The sequence below is a fragment of the Cetorhinus maximus genome, unplaced genomic scaffold, assembly GCF_964194155.1.
Source record: "Cetorhinus maximus unplaced genomic scaffold, sCetMax3.hap1.1 HAP1_SCAFFOLD_264, whole genome shotgun sequence".
Classification (NCBI taxonomy): Eukaryota; Metazoa; Chordata; class Chondrichthyes; order Lamniformes; family Cetorhinidae; genus Cetorhinus; species Cetorhinus maximus.
Window position 1 is genome coordinate 538304 of NW_027596224.1, and position 20125 is coordinate 558428.

At 41.6% G+C, this 20125-nt stretch overlaps 1 protein-coding gene across 3 annotated transcripts in view; it reads left to right on the forward strand.

Moving 5' to 3' along the window:
* Positions 1–5888, forward strand: part of tubd1 (tubulin, delta 1) — a 44625-nt gene extending 38737 nt beyond the window's left edge. For 2 of the 3 annotated variants that reach the window (XM_078535091.1, XM_078535092.1), the window contains 2 exons: positions 2513–2696; positions 5531–5888. In XM_078535091.1, coding sequence (XP_078391217.1) covers positions 2513–2696; positions 5531–5639 — 293 coding nt within the window. In that variant the 3' untranslated portion in view covers positions 5640–5888. Of the gene's footprint in view, positions 1–2512; positions 2697–3979; positions 4150–5530 lie in introns of all 3 variants that reach the window. The other variant, XR_013574256.1, reaches the window with a different exon arrangement.
* Positions 5889–20125: the final 14237 nt, after the last annotated feature.

The following is a 20125-nucleotide window of genomic DNA, read 5'->3' on the forward strand; positions in this document are numbered from 1 at the left end:
AATCTTTCCTCATAGCTGCAATTTTCAAATCCTGACAACATTCTTGTAAATCTCCTCTGCCATCTCTCCAGAGCAATTTTGTTCTTCCTGTAATGTGGTGACCAGAACTGTACACAAAATTCCAGCTGTGGCCTAACTAGCATTTTATGTAGTTCTATCATGACATCTATGCTTTTGTATTCAACACCTTGCACAATAAAGGAAAGCATTCCATATGCTTCCTTGACCACCTTGTCCACCTGTCCTGCCACCTTCAGGGACCTGTGGATATGCATTCCAAGGTCTCTTACTTCCTCAACCCCTCTCAACAAATTCCCATTTATTGAGTATTCCCCTGCTTTGTTTGCCCTCCCCAAATGCAAACCCCCACACTTTTCCAGATTGAATTCCATTTGCCACTTCTCCGCCCACTCAACCAAACCATTGAAATCATTCTGGAGTCGACAGCTATCCCCTTCACTATCAACTATGTGGCCAATTTTTGTATCATCTGCGCATTTCCTAATCATGCCTCCCACGTTTAAGTCTAAATCATTAATATATACAACAAACATCAAGGGCCCCAACATTGAGCCCTGTGGATCACCACTGAAAATAGTTTTCCATTCGCAAAAACACCCATCAACCATTACCCTTTGTTTCCTGTCACTGAGCCAATTTTGGATCCAACTTTCCACTTTCCCCTGTATCCCATGGGATCTCACTTTCCTGACCAGTCTGCCATGCGGGTCCTTGTCAAATGCCTTACTGAAATCCATGTAGACAATATCCACTGCATAACCCTCAATCCCCTTTGTTACTTCCTCAGAAAATTCCATGAAGTTAGTAAGACACGATCTTCCCCTAACAAAACCGTGCTGACTATCCCTGATTCATCCGTGCCTTTCTAAGTGACAGTTTATCCTGTCTCTCAGAATTATTTGCCCACCACTGAAGTTAGACTGACCGGCCTATAATTTTCTGGCCTATCCCTCGCACCTTTTTAAAATAATGATACAAAGTTCACAGACCTCCAATCCTCTGGTACCTCCCTGGCTTCCTTCAACGGCCTGGGATACAATCCATCTGGCCCTGGTGTTTATCCACCTTCATGGATGCCAATTCCTCCAGCACTTCCTCTCTCACTATGCATATTGTATCTAATATTTCACGCTCCTCCTCTAACTAGAATGGCTGCATCATTCCTCTCCTTAGTGAAGACAGAGACAAAGTACTCATCAGGAACTTTGCCCACATCTTCTGCATCAACCAACAAGTTACCATGTACATCTCTGACAGGTCCTACCTTTTCCTTAGTTATTCTCTTGTTCTTAATGTACTGATAAAACATCTTAGGATTTTCTTTAGCCAATATTTTTTCTTGTCCTCTCTTTGCTTTCCTAATTTCCATTTTTACTTCACCCCTGTACTTTCTGTACTCTAGGTTTTCTACAGTATTAAGTAATTTGTGACTTTTCCTAAGCTTTCTTTTTCGCCTTATCTTGGCCTGTGTGCTCTTGGATAACCAGGGGGCTCTAGATTTGACAGTACCACTCTTTTGCTTTGTGGGGGAATGTCTACACTGTGCCCTTAGAATCTCGCCTTTGAATGCCTCCCACTGATTTGACACAGTATTTCCTTCTAATAGCAGTATCCAGTTTGCCAGCTCACCTCTCAGCTTTGTAAAATTTGCCTTCCCCCAATTAAGAACTTTTACTCCTGTCTTATCTTTGTTCTTTTCCTTAATGATGCTAAATCTAACTATATTATGGTCACTATCTCCCCCTCTGCTACTTTATCTACTTGCCCAGCTTCATTTCCTAAGACTAAACCTAGAATTGCACTCCCTCTCATTGGGCTTGTTACATACTGGCTGAAAAAGTTCTCTTGAATGCAGTTTAAACTTGCCCTTCAGAAAAAGCAAAAGCTTAGGATGTTAGCCAGCCAATTGAGCACCAGAATCTGTTACTGTTATATCCCAACAGTCTAGCCAAGTGTTTGGAGCCTCCCATACATCTGTAAATCTGCTAAGCCTGATATTACCCCATGTTTTTGTTCTTTCAAAATCTTTTGATAGCAAATCTGAAGTTTGACATCAAACTGTTTAGGGAATCAGTTATAGGAAATTTGGAATGATAAAAATGTCCTTTCACATCCTAAGCTGTTTGAATTGATGAAACTAAAGATCCTGTTGCTGCTCAGTGTTTTAACCTATTTGGTTTTCATAATTTGAGATCCTGAGTTCCTAACCATGATTAATATCAATGTTGAAAAGCTGTACTAAATACAGTTATTTACAACTTTGTGCAGCAATATCTTCAACAGAAAGCAAAGAAATAGCAATTGTTAATTATGTTGTGTCTCAGGAGCACCCAAGCAATTTATCACCTTTTGTGCAGGGGCAAATCTTGCCTCTAGTTCTAAGCTTTTGCCTCTAGTTTAAATTTGTGACCTAATCTCCTACTGCAGCAGTCTTCTGCTCCCGGCTCCAGTCTAGCACTTAATATTAACTTGCTATGATGTTGTTTATCAGGTGGTTTTAAAGAGCAGGCACTGTACACCTCCTGGATGCCTGCTGATTCTGCCCTCAACATATGGAGAACCTCCACAGCCTTCAACAAGTATGAAAAATCAGCCACTGTTGTCAGCAATAGCCAGTGTCTCCTGAAACCCCTGGACAGCACTGTTACAAAAGCTTGGGACATGTTTGCCTCCCGGTTAGTATCAGTTTAAGATGTCAGGTTCTCAGAATAGGATTTGTTTACTTTTGAATGACTTTTATTTGTATTTTATAGAGGTACTTTATTCCTGTAATTTTACCTCCTTTGTCTACTTGGCCTGTCAGTTCTGTGACTCAAGCAGTTTACTGCATATACCAGGCTGTTGCTAATACCCCATGTTACCAGAGACTATAATACAACTTTAACTCACCCTTGGTTAATTTATGGGCCTCCCCTTCCCGGTAGAGAAGCTGGAATCTTCACTCTGCACCCATGTATAGGATGGAAGGTGTGAACCTGTATTGTTCAGTGTCCATGGGGCAGAATTTTACGTTCCGCGGGTGGGCACGCACCGAACGGTCATAAAATTACGCAAGATGATGTCGGGCGAGTGTCCTGACATCATCGCGCGATATTTTGCTCCGCGTGTGCACGCAGCAGTTGGAAATGTGCCCGCCGACAATTAAGTGGGCAAGTAAGCCCATTAATGACGCAATTGTCTGCAATTTTTCATGGCCCGTCCAACCTTATGGTTGGCGGATGGGCAAATTGGCCAGGTGGCCTTTACATTTTTTATGAAATCTCTATTAGGAAATAGAATAAAAAGAAATATCTGGGGACAGGTATGAGGTATGCTTTTGGGTGCTTGACAGTGCTGCATGGACATTTTTTTTGCAGCTTGTTTGTGCTTTATTTTATTTGCAGGTCTGCAGCTCCCTGAGGTAACTGTCTGCCTTCAGAGAGCCCTTTGGAAGCTCTCACCCGCGCCCACGGTGACATTGTCATCTGTCGTCTTCCTGCCCCCACCCCAGCAGCGATGAGCTTTTTAGTGGGTGCTTCACGCTGGCTGGCCATTAATTGGCCAGTCATCACAGTCAGGGGCCCGTTTCCCTACCACTCCCAGGCCTGACGAGGGAAAAATTCAGGCCCATTTTACTGTTGCAGTAGTTTTCTTTTTCATTTGAGAATATTTACTTTCTAATCTTCTTTTCCCTTAGTTTTGTCAAGAACTTAATTTATGTATTCCCTTATGAATCCATGATCAGTTATGTTTTTTCTTATCCGCGGAGTGTGGATCCCAATTAAATAATTTCAGCAGTAAGCTTTTGAGTTTTAAAATAAAGGAGGTTATTTATTCTCTCACACACACCCTGAAAATACTCAATGTTATCCATTCGATCAGACACACACAAAGATAGGTTACAGGTAAAGATAGGACACTGCTACAAATTATGGTTAACTATGTCTCTGGTTTACAATCTCTATCTCCTGCATTGCAGGCCTGGTTTCTTGGACAAAGCTGATGCTTTAAAGTTGAAATGAGGTTATAAAGTGGAGGATTATCAGCAGGCTGGGAGGTTTCCTGCAGTTGAATTTCTATGAGGTTGGGTCTCAGGTGAACTTTAAGTTGGAACAGCTCTTCCCTCTGTTGAGATCTCCCTCTTGCAAGGTATTGCTGTTAGTTACCTTGTCTGCTTGAATGTCTTGCAGCTAGTTTGATGGAACACTGCCTGCAAACAAGCTTTTAGCTGATCTAAAAGTAGACAACAACATGGCTCCCTCATCGTGTGACTTTTGTCGAGAAAATAGACATGATAGATTTGTCTTGTACTCATCAGAACAGCTCTGCAAGATAAACCAACAGTAAAGGGAACAACAATTTATACCGCATGAGAGGACTGCTATTGGATTGGTTGGCAAATGGACTCAGATTGGTAGAGGTGTTGTTATGGAGAATGAAGCAGAGAACAGTTAACTGTTAACAGCCAAGCTTTTGTTTCAAATTCAAACTAGGCAGGTTGACTCTGATTGGTCAAGGCATATGAACCAGGGAATGGCTGTCCCCCTTGCTTTTGTTTAAGTTGTAAAAGGTGTAATGTGCCTTCTTCAACTAAACAAAAGCCTCTGGGACAGCCATTCCCTGGTTCATGCCCCATGGCAATGCCTTGACCAGAGTCGACCTGCCTGGTTTGAATTTAAAACAAAGAAAAACTTAGTTAACAGTTAATTGTTCTCTGCTGCATGCTTCATGGCAACGCCTCTACCAATCAGAGTCCAACCGATCAGCACTCTCCTCTCATGCAGTATAACTTCTTGTTTCCTTTCCTTTTGGTTTATCTTGCATAGCTGTCCTGATGAGTGCAAGACAAAAAGCTTCAATTACATGTCTCTTTTTCAAGCAATACACAAGTTCTGTACTACCAAATGACCACATGTGACTTTTACAAGTTCAAAGTCCTTTCCTAAATAAGGGGTGGTGTGTATGTTGATTCCAACGTCCTGTGTTGTTGTTAACACCTTTGAGATTCACCCAATCTAGTTTGGATGGGGGAAAACCATCATAATGCAATGGAAGGCTGATAGGGTCCATTCATTTCTGTCTATCACAGATTGACTTTTGATGTTCCCTGTTGTCCAGAATGAAACAGACAGGCTGGAAATTCTATAGTCCTTTTGTGTTGGTCCATCCTTGACCAAAGAGATCTATGAATTCTCCAGATGGCTGTGAATGTCCATCTTTAATTAGGTGGTTGCTTGAGACTCAGGACTGACTGTAGTTCAAATGCCAAAGGTCACATGACTCGCAGCAGCCACTTTAAATAGTCTGTCCAGTTTTAAAAGTATTTGGATGCAGTCCCATAATATGCTGGGGCATGACATATTTCAGGAGTCACAAGCCACCTGCTACCACTGTCACCTTATAATCCTAGAAATCATTTTAGTTTTAGATAAAAGTCTTGGAAAAAATTTTAAGCCAAAAATACATTTTTGTTTTGCAGATCTTTGTTTTAATTTGTTTGGGATTATTTGACTGTGATTTTTTTTTTTAGGGCATATGTGCATCAATATGTGAAGCACGGAATCTCAGAAGAGGATTTTCTGGATTGTTTTACAACCATAGAACAGGTCATTGCAAGTTATTCTAACCTTGGGTTATAAAAGGAACCTATCATGCTGTGGGTGTAAAATGTGTGTAATCATATGTAAATTGTATGAGAACTTGGGACATTTGACTGCTACTGGTGTCTAGGTGGAGGATTCCAGAATAGTTTAACTCACTTATAACTCATTCCTGTTTCAGTTCCCAACAATTAAAATCCTTGGACCTTTTGAATTTAACTTTTTGTATTTAAATGTTGTACTTAACATAAAGAATATATTGTAATATAAAGAATTTCAACATTTGTAGCTTGTTTCTGTAATGCACTCCTGTTGTAAGCGTTGTTATGATCTCCATAGAGACAAAACTTTAAAATGAAAGGAATCCCCACGATACCAACAAAAAGTAAACTGCTGGACAAAATTTCACCTTTTAAAACTTCTAATGTGAGAAACCAACTAAAATCAATGTATTTCAAATGTTAACTAATAGGTGAGGGATATTTTAAACAGAGGTAAATTTCACATTAAATAGTCGATAAAGCAAAGGTGCCACAGGTAGTTAAAAACACTTGCATTACTTCCAGCACAAATGTGGGACGATGTACAATCTCAGTCTTTCCAACTATTTCCAGTATGTAAGATCACTCACTTCCCACTCAATTGTTTCAGCCATTGAGTTGCACTTACCAGCAGCCATATAAAGTCCACAGCCACAGTCACTGCTGACAAAGCACATGTCTACAAACCCTCTTACTTGGGGTACAACAGTCCTGATGGCACAGAATCCCTTCTCCGATCTCTTTAAATGGGCTGGTGGGCTCTGGCAATGCTGTATAGAGTAGTAATAAGTCTTGTCCAATCCACAGTCCCTTATCCTTCCTGTCTTCAGCTTTCTGCTCTTTACAACTGTATAATACACACAGTAACATAGTCTCTCCTCTATTCTCAGAGAGCTTCTTCAACACCAGGATCTGTTTGAAAACTGCCAAACAGAAACAGGCTGAATCCCAACACCACCACAAGTAGCTTTCTATTTACCCTTTGCTTCTTAGCTGTTAATCCCCACTGCAAGCTAGGGTCAGATGGACATTTCTTGGAACCTAATGATGTCATAATTAGGAATCAAATTTCAGGAGATGGTAGCATAGTGGTAATGTCACTGGACAAGTAATCCAGAGGCTCAGGCTAATGCTGGGGGGACATGGGTTCAAATCCCACCACTGGTGGAATTTAAATTTAGTTAATAAAATCTAATTTGAAACTATCATTGATTTGTCATAAAAACCCATCTGGTTCATTAATGCCCTTTTGGGGAAAGGAATCCGCTGTCCTTACCTGGGCTGGCTTATGTGACTCCATACCCATGGCAATATGGTTAAGTCTTAAGCGCCCTCTGAAATGACCGAACAAGGCACTCAGTTCAAGGGCAATTAAGGATGGGCAACAAATACTGGTCCTGCCAGTGACTCTCACATCCAATCAGAGAATAAAAAAATTAACCCTCTTTCATAATACGCCCCATCCGCTTTGGTCCTAGAGGAGATATTGCACAAAAATATGGACTTTTCCCCAAAGCAAATGGGTCATCAGTGTCCATTTGAGTTTTGCAACCTGTCAGCAAATCTATGCTGACCTTAACTGAAATGATGTTTTGTGGAATGTGAAGCCTCTATTGCTGGGCCTGTAAACAGAGAGTACTTGAACATTGCTTAATGAAAGGAAGCAGAGGGCAGGGATAAATGGAGCATTTTCAAGTTTGCAGGCTGTGACTGGTGGAGTGCCCCAAGGATCAGTGCTGGGTCCTCAGCTATTTACAATTTATCTTAATGTATTGGATGAAGAGATTGAAAGTAATGTATCTAGGTTTGCTGATGATACTAAGCTAAATGGGAATGTAAGCTGTGAGGAGGACACAGAGGCTACAAAGAGATGTGGACAGGTTAAATGAGTGGGCAACAAGGTGGAATATAATGAGGAAGTGTAAGGTTATTCACTTTGTTCGTGAGAATAGAAAAGTAGAATATATTTTTAAAAGGTTTGGAACTTGTAAATAGTTGTTTGCGAGTACAGAGCTTGAGTATTGCTGAAAAAAGAGACATGCTGTTGAAGCCTTTCGTCTTGCACTCAGGACAGATTTGCAAGAATACCAAATTTAATGGGAATACCAATCAGTAGATAGATCAGTCATGAATGGATAAATGGTAATTAATGAGAAAAGAAAACAAAAGACTTGCATTTATCTAGCGCCTTTCACAACCTCAGGAGGTCCCAAAGCACTTTATAGCCAATGAAATACTTTTCAAAGTGTACCCATTGTAATGCCTTTCTGTAACAGAAGGGGTTTTTATTGAGGTACAGGAGGTACGGAATGGGATGGAGAAAGTTAAACCAGTGCAATACTATTCAATATATTAAAGCAAAGAGTGCACTGTTACAAAGTGGAATTGCTGAGAGTTTGGTGAGAAGGGAGTGAAATTTTAAGGGTTAACCTTTTATAAAATCTAGTACTGCTTGCTTGCAATTCAGCATTTTACTTAAATTTCCTGTTTAAGTTAAGTTTCTTAGAGGTTTGGCCAGGGCTAATCAAACAAATCAAGCCTTCTGCTGGAGAGCAGGTGACATCAGCAAATTAAGGAACTGGCCTAATCTGGCTCTAACTGCCAGGTAGATTCATTTGAATCCCAGGTTGTATAAGTAAGAGGGGTTTAACTGCCCTGTCAAAGAGTGCACTGTTACAGAGTGGAATTGCTGCAAGTTTGGTGAGGAGGGGAGGGAGGCACTCTTTTCTTTCTTTATCTTCCTCAGCCTGCAGGAGACCAGAAGTTGAAGAGCTGCACAAGAGAGCTGAGTTTTGAAAACACCCCAGAGCGACATCACAGGAGGAACACAAGTTCATCGGTTTGAGAAACTGTTGTTAGAGAGGATCTTCAAGTAGCTGAAAATTAGAAAAACATTCAAAGGAGCTACTTAGATTTCAGTAAGAAACACAAGCAATAGGGAAGTAAAATCAAGTCAAGACCAGTTAAAATAAAGTAGTATAAGTAAACCAAAGTAAAATAAAGTTAACGTAAGGGGAGTATTTTGAAGCAATGGCAGGCAGCTCAGTCATGTGGAATGTGTGTCTTGTAATATGTTGGAAGTCGTGGACGCTACCAGCGTCCTAGACAACTACTTGTGCAGGAAGAGTCACTAGCTGCAGAAACTTGAGCTCCGGGTTTCAGAGCTCGAGCGGCGGCTGGAGTCACTATGGTGCATCTGCACTATGGATAGCATGTCCAGAGAGGTGGTCACACCACAGCTTAGGAGCCTGGAGGCAGGAAAGGAATGTGTGATCGTCTGGCAGCCCAAGAGAACTAGGCAAGTAGTGGAGACCCCAGGGGTCCCACTTGCCGGTTAGTTCCCTCTTTTGGATACTGGTAATGGTGTTGGTTCCTCAGAGTGCAGTCAGAGCCAAGTCTGTGGCACCACCAACAGCTCTGCTATACAGGAGGGGAAGAGCAGTAGTGATGACAGGAGATTCATTAGGGGAACAGACAATCGTTTCTGTGGCTGTAGACGTGACTCTAGTATGGTATGTTGCTTCCCTGGTGGCAGGGTCAAGGATTTCATGGAGCAGCTGCAGGACATTCTTCTGCGGGAGGGTGATCAGTCAGAGGTCACGGTCACATTGGTACCGATGACTTAGGGAGGAAAGGGGTTGAGTTCCTGAAATCAGATTTCAGGGAGATTGAAAAGCAGGACCTTTAAAGCAGTAATCTCAGGATTACTCCCAGATCCACGTGCAAGTGAGTATCGAAATAGAAGAATAGAGCGATTGAACATGTGGCTGAGGAAGGAAGGCATCAGATTTCTGAGGCATTGAGACCAGATCTGGGGAAGATAGGACCTGTACAAGCTGGCCAGTCTATACCTGAACAGGACTGGGATGAATATCCTCACTTGGAGATTTGCTAGTGCTGTTGGGGGTGGGGTGGGTGGTTAAACTAGATTGAGAGGGGGCTGGGAACCTGAGGGCAAATTCAGAACAGGAAATGGGAGATGGGGAATTAATGAGTGACTTGAAAGACAGAAGCAGCACAGATTAAAAAAAAAGTGTACAGCACAGGAATTTGGCAGTGTTAAAAAGGTGTATATGTAAATGTAAGGAGTATAGCAAACAAAGCCAATGAGCTGAGGGCACAGATAGACACATGGCAGCATGATATCATCGTTGTAACAGAAATTTGACTTAAAGAGGGGCTGTTATGGCACAGCGATGGTAAATGCTGAGTTGCTCAAATCCCAGAGGGAAACTTGGAATAGCTGCCACAGCTGTTTTGCAGTTTGAGTGTTATTTTGCGATGCCTGCCTTGAATTCAGTAGTATTATGTCCACTGAGGTTTAGAGGTTTTTTTTACAAAACTAAATTAAACATTCATTAATAGAAAAGATTTTAAGCATGTACATAGATCTACAAATTCCTACTATAATAATCCCTAACTCCCCCAATTAATCTAGCTCCCAGTTACACCTCTGTTAAGGCAACAATAAAAGAGCATAGATTTCAACAGGCTGACACAAAGCACACAATACCCTGGACAAGGATATTCACAATGAGTTTTCTTAGCTTAGGTTCCTGTAGACAGCAACTTGATGCATAGAAGCTGGAGGCTTTTCACATTTGTTAGATCTTAGAATGTCTTCTCCTTACACATAACCTCATCTCCTTTATACATGTTTCTCCCTTTTTAATGTAAATTCCATTGTCCAAATAGGTCTTTGCAACTTTACCTGTTCCATAATATAAACCTTCCATAGTACTCTGAAAATCCTGAAGAGTGTGAGGTTTGATCAGGGATAGTCAGCATGGCTTTGTCAGAGGGAGGTCATGCCTAATAAATTTGATTGAATTCTTTGAGGAGGTGACCAGGTGTGTGGATGAGGGCAGTGCAGTTGATGTGGTTTATACGGATTCCAGCAAAGCCTTTGACAAGGTCCCACATGGGAGACTTATAAAGAAGGCAAATGCACATGGGATACAGGGTAATTTGATAAGGTGGATTCAAAATTGGCTTAGTTGTAGGAGACAGAGGGTGATGACAGAAGGATGCTTTAGTGACTGGAAGCCAGTGTCATACCACAGGAGTCTGTGCTGGGTCCCCTATTATTCGTCATTTATATAAATGACATAGATGACTATGTGGAGGGTAGGATTAGTAAGTTTGCAGACGACACAAAGATTGGCCGAGTGGTTAACAGTGAGGTTGAGTGTCCTGTGCTACAGGAAGATAGACAGGATGGTCAAATGGGCAGATGGAATTTAACCCTGAAGTGTGAGGTGATACACTTTGGAAGGAGTAATTTGACAAGGAAGTATTCAATGAATGGCGTGTCACTAGGAAGTTCTGAGGAACAAAGGGACCATGGTGTGTGTCCATAGATCTCTGAAGGCAGAGGGGCATGTTTGTGGGGTGGTGACAAAGGCATATGGGACACTTACCTTTATCAGTCGAGGCATAGATTACAAAAGTAGGGAGGTCATGTTGGAGTTGTATAGAACCTTGGTGAGGCCACAGCTGGAGTACTGTGTGCAGTTCTGGTCACCACATTATAGGAAGGATGTGATTGCACTGGAGGGGTTGCAGAGGAGATTCACCAGGATGTTGCCTGGGATGAAACATTTAAGTTATGAAGAGGGGTTGGATAGACTTGGGTTGTTTTAGTTGGAGCAGAGAAGACTGAGGGGCGACCTGATCAAGGTGTGCAAGATTATGAGAGGCATGGACAGGGTGGATAGGGAGCAGCTGTTCCCCTTAGATGAAGGGTCAGTCACAAGGGGACATTAGTTCAAGCTAAGGGGCAGGAGGTTTAGGGGGGGATGTGAGGAAAAACCTTTTTACCCAGAGGGTGGTGACGGTCTGGAATGTGCTGCCTGGGAGGATGGTGGAGGCGGGTTGCCTCACATCCTTTAAAAAGTACCTGGATGAGCACTTGGCACTTCATAACATTGAAGGCTATGGGCCAAGTGCTGGTAAATGGGATTAGGTAGGTAGGTCAGGTGTTTCTCACGTGTCAGTGCAGACTCGATAGGCCGAAGGGCCTCTTCTGCACTTAGATTCTGTGATTATCAGTAATCTTTGGGAAAAATAAACACGCTGTTTGGCTTACCCTCTGTTGGCTAGGTGTAACAACTTACCATCTCTTTCAAATTCACGACTCTGGTTTTTCTAAAACTGCAAATGTTCCTCACACCTCACATTCTAAAACTTCAGCCATGTTTACATATTTAGCATTTCAAACTTAGCTTCCCTTTTGAACATTCAAAAGCTCCAGACTAGTTGTCTCTAATTCAATTAAATCCACCACACACACACAAACTAATCCAAACCCCACTATTAACCTACCTTTACAATAAATCATAATAATATTATGAAAATGATTGTTTTCATGACAGGCAACAATGGCAGCTCAACATCCCTGGATATAGACTTTTCAGGCAGGAGAGGGGGATAAAAAAAGTGGGAGTGGAGCATTATTGGTTAAAGGAACACAATGGGAACAGGAGTATACCATTCGGCCCCTCAAGCCTGCTCCGCCATTCAATAAGATCATGGCTGATCTTGTTCCGATTTCCACATTCCCATCTAACCCCAATAACCTTCAATTCCCTTGTCTAAATCTGTCTACCTCTGCCTTAAAACATTCAATGACCCCACCTTCTGAGGCAAAGAATCCCAAAGGCGCACGATCCTCAGAAAAATTTCTCCTCATCTATCCTAAAAGGGCAACCCCTAATTTTAAAACAGTTCTGGACTCACCCACAAGAGGAAACATCCTTTCCACGTCCACCTTGTCAAGGCCGTTCAGGATCTTGTATAATTCAATCAAATCACCCCTCACCCTTCTAAACTCCAATGGAAACAAGCCCAGTCTGTCCAACCTTTTCTCATAAGACAACCCACTCATTCCAGGTATCAATCTAGTAAACCCCCTCCAATGCATTTACATCCTTCCTCTGAATAAGGAAACCAAAACTGCAGAGGGATCTAGGTGTTCTAGTACATGTCACAGAAAGTTAGTATGCAGGTACAGCAAGTAATTAAGAAGGCTAATGGAATGCTATCCTTTATTACGAGAGGGATTGAACATAAAAGTAAAGATGTTATGCTTCAGTTATACAGGGCATTGGTGAGACCGCATCTGGAATACTGTGTGCAGTTTTGGTCTCCTTATTTAAGGAAGGAGAAAGTGCTAGTTTTACCAGTACTAGGTGATTCATTAAATGCAAGATTTAGCGGGCCTTACAGGATTGAAAAGAAATTGAGTGAAGTAAATTATTTAGTAGATACTTCAGATAGAAGAAAGAAGCAGAGGGTGTGTCATGTAAATATGCTTAAAAAGTACTTTGACAGGAAAGAGGAACAAAAAGAGATATTAGTGATGGTGGATGATGAGAAACAGGTAGAAGTACAGGACTCTGAAATTGATTTTCCTCTCATCAAATTGGATAATGAGGGGGTGCTTGAAAATTTAAATGAAATATTGAGTTACCTTCTAAGCAAGTGTCAGTGATTTGGAAAAGCTATTGCAGTCACACAAACCTATTTGTGGAAATAAGTTGGTTAGGACGCATTTAGCTTTACATGATGCATGTATCGAAATATCATCTACAATAAGGCAACAACCTTATAGATTAAATGTGGCAAAGGTATCACAAGTACAAAAAGAAATTGATTTTCATGCTTCAAAATGATATCATGGAGTCTAGTTGCAGTAACTGGAGTTGGCCTGTTGTACTGGTACCGAAACTGGATGGAACATACAGGCTGTGTGGACTATCGAAAGCTGAATGTGGTGACCAAAGTGGGTTCATATCCCATACCACAGTTGGAAGATTGCATTGAGAAAGTGGGTCAATCGAAATTTATCACAAAGATTGACTTGCTAAAAGGTTATTAGCAGGTACCATTGTCAGAGAGCACAAAGGAGATATCAGCTTTTCTAAAGCCAAGTGGACTATATTGGTTTAAAGTCATGCCATTTGATATGAAGAATGCACCTGCGACATTTCAAAGACTGACCAGCAAAGTAATTGGAGGCCTAAGCAATTGTGTGGTTTATATTGATGATCTAATTGTTTTCAGTCAGACGTGGGAGGAGCATTTACAGCGTCTGGAAGAATTATTTATTCGACTACAAGAAGCTAATTTGGTGGTGAACTTGGCTAAAAGTGAATTTGCAAAAGCACAAGTTACATATCTAGGCCATACCATTGGACATGGTAATGTGGAACAAAACAAAAACAGAATTACCTGGAAAAACTCAGCAAGTCTGGCAGCATCGGCGGAGAAGAAATCAGTCAACGTTTCGAGCCTCCATGGCCCTTCGGCAGAACTGCAGCATAGTTTCAACAAGGGAGAAACATAAATTGGTTTAAGGTGGGTGGGAGGCGGGGGGGAAGAGACACATTGAGGGTGTGGTGTGAGCAGATAATCAAAAGATGTCAGAGACAAAAGGGTCAAAGAGGTGTTGAAGGTGGTGGTCTTTGTCTGAGAAAAGTGCTAATTAAGAATGGAATACAGGATATTCAAAGTACAGCTCTAGTGGGGGTGGGGTGGAAAGACTAAAGGTTTTAGTTTTAGATTTAAAAATAATGGAAATAGGTGGGGAAAGAAGAATCTATATAAATTATTGAAAAAAAAGCGGGTGGGGGGGAAAAGAAACGGGGTGGGGATGGGGGGAGGGGGAGTTTAAGATCTAAAGTTGTTGAATTCAATATTCAGCCCAGAGGGCTGTAAAGTGCCTAGTCGGAAGATGAGGTGCTGTTCCTCCAGTTTGCGTTGGGCTTCACTGGAACAATGCAGCAAGCCAAGGACAGACATGTTGGCAAGAGAACAGGGTGGAGTGTTAAAATGGCAAGCGACAGGGAGGTTTGGGTCTTTCTTGCGGACAGACCGCAGGTGTTCCGCAAAACGGTCGCCCAGTTTGCGTTTGGTCTCTCCAATGTAGAGGAGACCGCATTGGGAGCAACGAATGCAGTAGACTAAGTTAGGGGAAATGCAAGTGAAATGCTGCTTCACTTGAAAGGAGTGTTTGGGCCCTTGGACGGTGAGGAGAGAGGAAGTGAAGGGGCAGGTGTTGCATCTTCTGCGTGGGCATGGGGAGGTGCCATAAGTGGGGGTTGAGGAGTAGGGGGTGATGGAGGAGTGGACCAGGGTGTCCCGGAGGGAACGATCCCTACGGAATGCCGTCAAGGGGGGTGAAGGGAAGATGTGTTTGGTGGTGGCATCATGCTGGAGTTGGCGGAAATGGCGGAGGATGATCCTTTGAATGCGGAGGCTGGTGGGGTGATAAGTGAGGACAAGGGGGACCCTATCATGTTTCTGGGAAGGAGGAGAAGGCGTGAGGGAGGATGCGTGGGATATGGGCCGGACACGGTTGAGGGCCCTGTCAACGACCGTGGATGGAAAACCTCGGTTAAGGAAGAAGGAGGACATGTCAGAGGAGCTGTTTATGAAGGTAGCGTCATCAGAACAGATGCGACGGAGGCGAAGGAACTGAGGGAATGGGATGGAGTCTTTACAGGAAGCGGGGTGTGAGGAGCTGTAGTCGAGGTGGCTGTGGGAGTCGGTAGGCTTGTAATGGATATTGGTGGACAGTCTATCATCAGAAATTGAGACAGAGAGGTCAAGGAAGGGAAGAGAAGTGTCAGAGGTGGACCATGTGAAGATGATGGAGGGGTGGAGATTGGAAGCAAAATTAATAAATTTTTCCAGGTCCCGACGAGAGCATGAAGCAGCACCGAAGTAATCATCGATGTACCGGAGAAAGAGTTGTGGGAGGGGGCCTGAGTAGGACTGGAACAAGGAATGTTCCACATACCCCATAAAGAGGCAGGCATAGCTGGGGCCCATGCGGGTACCCATAGCCACACCTTTTATTTGGAGGAAGTGAGAGGAGTTAAAGGAGAAATTGTTCAGTGTGAGAACAAGTTCAGCCAGACGGAGGAGAGTAGTGGTGGATGGGGATTGTTGGGGCCTCTGTTCAAGGAAGAAGCTAAGGGCTCTCAGACCATCCTGGTGGGGGATGGAGGTGTAGAGGGATTGGACATCCATGGTGAAGAGGAAGCGGTTGGGGCCAGGGAACTGGAAATTGTTGATGTGACGTAAGGTGTCAGAGGAATCACGGATGTAGGTGGGAAGGGACTGGACAAGGGGAGAGAGAAGGGAGTCAAGATAACGAGAAATGAGTTCCGTGGGGCAGGAACAGGCTGACACGATCGGTCTGCCAGGACAGTTCTGTTTGTGGATTTTGGGTAGGAGGTAGAAGCGGGCCGTCCGAGGTTGGGCGACTATCAAGTTGGAAGCTGTGGGAGGAAGATCTCCAGAGGAGATGAGGTCAGTGACAGTCCTGGAAACAATGGCTTGATGTTCTGTGGTGGGGTCATGGTCCAGGGAGAGGTAGGAGGAAACGTCTGCGAGTTGACGCTCAGTTGACGCTCACCTGAGTATAATGTGGCTCTGAGTGATGGGAAAGTGAAGGCTATCGTGGATTTCCCAGTGTCTACAACAAAAGAAGTAGTTTTGAGATTTCTGGGCATGAGTGGGTTTTAGTGGAAATTTGTACCAAATTTTAGCCAAGTGGTTGCTCCACTTACTAAACTATTAAAAAATAACAAGAAGTTTCAGTGGACACTGGAATGGCAGAAGTCACTCAATGGTTTGAAAACTATAACTACGACACCAGTTTTGGCAGTACTCAATTATGCCAAGCAATTCAAGTTGGTTGTTGATGTAAACGATATAGGCATTGAGGCTGTACTGTTACAAGATGATGACACTGGAATTGAAAAACTGATAGGGTATTTTTCATGGAAGCTAAATGTATAGAGAAGATATTAAATGATTGAAAAAGAGACTGAGTTTGGTGTTAGCATTGCAGCATTTCGAAATTTATATTACAAACAATTCAGAAACGATTGTTTGTGCAGACCATAATCCTTTGAGGTTTTTGGATAAATTGAGATAAAAGTGCAAGGCTTTTCAGATGGAGTCTATTACAACCATTTAATCTATGGATTATACATACTGCTGGAAGAGAAAATCTGTTCGCAGGTGCGAATGTTTTCAAATTTGAAGCTTAAAGGAAAATTGGACACTTAAAACCCTGGACATTGAACTGGAGTGATTTCCGTTGATATCAAGGACTTGTGTGTGTATATTGTTTTGTTAACGCATGCATCTGGTCATGTATATGTAATAATGTAATAAGTATAGGAGATGGGTTATTAAAATGAAGCTGTCTTTTAGAATTATGACGGTTCCTTTTTTGATCGGGAGGGGAATGTCATGAAGCTATTAATGTGTATAATATTATTGGAAAATATCTTTAAGAGGTTTAGTCTGTGGGCGTGTCTTAATTGGATTAAAGACAGCTAGTCTGGGTGCTTTGATGTGTACTGGTTTTGAGATGTAAGAGAGGTAGAGTGCATTTGCATCTTTTGAATAGAGCATTCAAGAAGTGGGGTGAAATCTGGCACCTAGCTAGCAGAGACCAAGCAATATGTTTATATTACTAATAAAATTGGTACTATGAATGGGGTTTTATTGTTCGAAGAGGTGGAGTTCAAAGAGGCTAGTGATACAATGAGAATTTACATTCAATGAGATATGCTAGGTATATCAGAGGGCAGTTTGTGTGTGTGTGCAGGGCAGAGACATTGTAAGATCAAAGTAGCTGTAAGCCTACAACTGTCTCCACAGGAACCAAAGTGAAAGGAACCTCATTTTGAATTTATAATGTGAAAATGCTTTGCCTGGTGTCTGGTTAAGTCTATATTGCTGTTGCCTTAATGGTGATTAGTTTGGGAATTTGTTAAAAGTTATGATAGTAGTAATTTGTAACCGCATGTATATATTTAACTTGTGTAAATTAATAAAATGTTTTATTTAGCTAAGTATAAAACCTTGAAAACTAGTGGTCTGATTCCTGAATTTAGAGTTGCATCTCAAACATACCACTTAAAAAAAAGGTGATGACAGTTGTTTAAAGCTTCTCCCTGGGATTTTTAAATAACTCGGCTTTTCCCTAAAAGGTTGTCTATTAACAACCCACTATACCATGCACTATTATTTTCTGTAATAATCTTTGATGTGGCATCTTATCAAATGCCTTCTGGAAATCCAAGTACAGTATGTCTACAGGCTCTGTTTTATTCACTGCGCATGTTACTCCTTCAAAAAAAAACTCCAAATAAATTGGTTAAACATGGTGTTCCTTTCACAAAACCATGCTGACTCGTCCCTATTGCCTTGAGCTTTAAGTGCCCAGCTATAACCTTAATGATCGATTCTAATAACTTCCCCATCACAGACGTCAAGCTAACTGGCCTAGTTTCCAAATACAGCTGAGAGAAGCGATAATATACTAAATGAAGCATCAAATGAGGCCATCTAGGTTGAGCTCAGAAATAAAAAGGGGCAGACACATTCCTAGGAGTGTAGTATAGACCACGAAATAGCGAGAGGGAGATAGAAGAGCAAATATGTAGGCAAATTTCTGAGTGCAAAGACAATAGGGTAGTAATAGTTGAAGTCTCCAACTACTCTAACATCAATTGGGATGTGAACAGTGTTAAGGGCACAAAATTCTTGAACTACATTCAAGAGAATTTTTTTAGCCAGCGTGTAACAAGCCCAATGAGGGGGCATAATTCTAGATTTGGCCTTAGGAAATGAAACTGAGCAAGTGGATGAAATAGCAGTGAGAGACCATTTTGGAGATAGTGACCTTAATTGTTATGACGCAGATGATGTGTGCCAGGTGGATCAAATCCACAGGGAAACTTCATCGCACTATCGCAATGGTTTTGCAATTTGTATTTATTTCAAGATGTGTGTACTGAATCCAGAAGTAATAAGTCCACTAAGACTGAGACTTTTTTAAAAAAAATTAAAATTTATTAACAAAAAAAAAGATTAAGCATATTAATAGGACTACAAATTACTACTATAACAACTCCTAAACTCCCTAATTAACCTGACTCCCAGTTACACCACCTTTAAGCCAATGGTCAAAAAATATATTGTAGATTTTACACAGATCCAGCAAATTAACAAGACCTTGGACAGTGGAATGCCAAATTTTCTCCAGCTCTGGTTTCTGTAGACAGCAGGCTTATGCACAAATACTGGAAGCATCATTAAGGCTATTTCATACACTTTGGTTAGATCTCACAATGCCTTCCCCTGACACAGCCTCATTCTTCTTTATATAATTTAAATGTTAAAATATAAATTCCATTGTTTCCATATGTCTTTGGAACTTTACCTTTCTCATTATATAAATCTTTTCATGCTGCCAATATTCTCATTAACCTCTTGGAAATTCAAACCTCCCTTCATCTATCTAAAAATGCAAATTCCCTTCACACCTTAACATGCTAAGGCCCCAACTATGTTTACCTACTTAGCATGTTAAAGACACTTCTACACCTTACTTGTTTTGATAATTTCAACTTGCAGTCTGTGTGGCTACAAAATGTAATTAAATCTCAGACAGAAAAACACAACCCCACCCCCATAAACTGACTTTCCAATAGACCAGAAAAATATTGAGAAAATTATTATACTTTCATAATAATAGTTAGATTTAGCATCATTGTGGAAAAGGACAAAGATAGAAAAGGAGTAAAAGTTCTAAATTGGGTGATCACAAATTTTACAATGCCGAGGTGAGCTGGAGAGTGGACTGGATACAGCTACCAGATGGGAAAACAGTGGGAGGTGTTCAAAAGTGAGATTTTATGGGCAGTGTAGACATGTCCCCACAAAGAAAAAGGGTAGTACTGCCAAATCTAGAGCCCCTTCATTATCAACAATACAGGGTAAGAACGCAGAAAAAGAAAGCTTATGACAATCAAAAAAGCTTAATACTGTAGAAAGTCTAGAGTATAGATAGTTTAGGGATGAAATAACAAAGTAGGAAAGCAAAGAGAGGATAAGAAAAAATATTGGCAGGTAAAATCAAAGAAAACCCAAAGATGTTTTATCAGTACATTAAGAGCAAGAGGATAATTTAGGGCCTGTCAGATGTACATGGTAACTTGTGCTCTGATGCTGAAGATGTGGGCAGGGTTCTCAATGAGTACTTTGTCTCTGTCTTCAATAAGGAGAGGGGTGATACAGACATTGTAGTTAAAGAGGAAGAGTGCGAAAAATTAGGTACAATTAGCATAATGAGAGGTACTAGAGGGACTGGCATTCTTGAAGGTGGCTAAATCACCAGGACCAAGTGGATTGTATCCCAAGTTGTTAAAAGGAAGCCAGGGAGGACATAGCAAATGGTCTGAGGATAATTTTCCAACCCTCACTAGACACAGGCAAAATATCAGAGGATTGGAGGTCTGCAAACATTGTCCCATTGTTTAAAAATGGTGAGAGCAATAGGCCAGAAAATGATAGGCTGGTCAATCTGACTTTGGTTGTGGGCAAATTATTGGAATCAATTCTGACAGACAATATAAACTGTCATTCAAAGGCACAGATTGATCAGGGACAGTCAGC